Genomic DNA, 585 nt, shown 5'->3' with positions numbered 1-585 from the left:
CCACCTCCCTAGGCAGCTGATTCCACACCCCATTCCACTTACAGTCAGTGCGAGTCGTGGTTCATGTGTATAACCGTACCTATCTGCCACATCCATCTCGGATTCAATCTTGTTCAGTCCCTTCATCATGTTATCGAACTGTTCCCCTTGGTGCTCCAGCGTTTTTGCCGTGTCCTCCAGGCGCTTCTGAGATCCCGTCAGCAAGCCGGTGAGCTCCTTCCCTTTTGATGTCTGGGAGGGGAGGGCCTGAGCTCCTGCCCCCTCGGAGGAGAGGAGCTGCTCCCTCCAGAAGTGCTCGAGGATGTTGAAGACGACATTTCGGTTGGGCTGGAGGGAACTGAACCAGTGCTTGGCGTTCGTCTCCAAAATCGTCAGGGAGCTGAAGATGAAGTTGGAAGACTCCTTCTTGATCTCACTGATGCTGGAGAGATGGAAGCTGACCAGGAGCTCTCCGGATTTGTCGGCCGTAAATCTGACTGAAACAGGCGTCAGGGAGAGCTTGCCGGGGAGCCATCGCTTCTCAGAGCTGACATAATAAGAACAGGGCCACGTGTGGATACGGATGTCCTCATTCATCAGGCCACT

The 585-nt window shown here is 54.5% G+C and overlaps 1 protein-coding gene across 1 annotated transcript; it reads right to left on the bottom strand.

Annotated features, from left to right (window-relative positions):
* Positions 1-79: 79 nt before the first annotated feature.
* Positions 80-576, bottom strand: LOC107125435 (synaptosomal-associated protein 47-like; the record flags this gene model as incomplete). The annotated part of the gene is made up of 1 exon (XM_015428856.1): positions 80-576. A coding segment is annotated over exon 1 (497 nt), but the record flags the coding sequence as incomplete, so codon positions are not given.
* Positions 577-585: the final 9 nt, after the last annotated feature.

Source organism: Gekko japonicus, unplaced genomic scaffold (genome assembly GCF_001447785.1).
Source record: "Gekko japonicus isolate JY-2015 unplaced genomic scaffold, Gekko_japonicus_V1.1 scaffold74545, whole genome shotgun sequence".
NCBI lineage: Eukaryota > Metazoa > Chordata > Lepidosauria > Squamata > Gekkonidae > Gekko > Gekko japonicus.
Note: the sequence above shows the minus strand (reverse complement) of the source record. Positions and strands in the feature narration are given on the sequence as shown.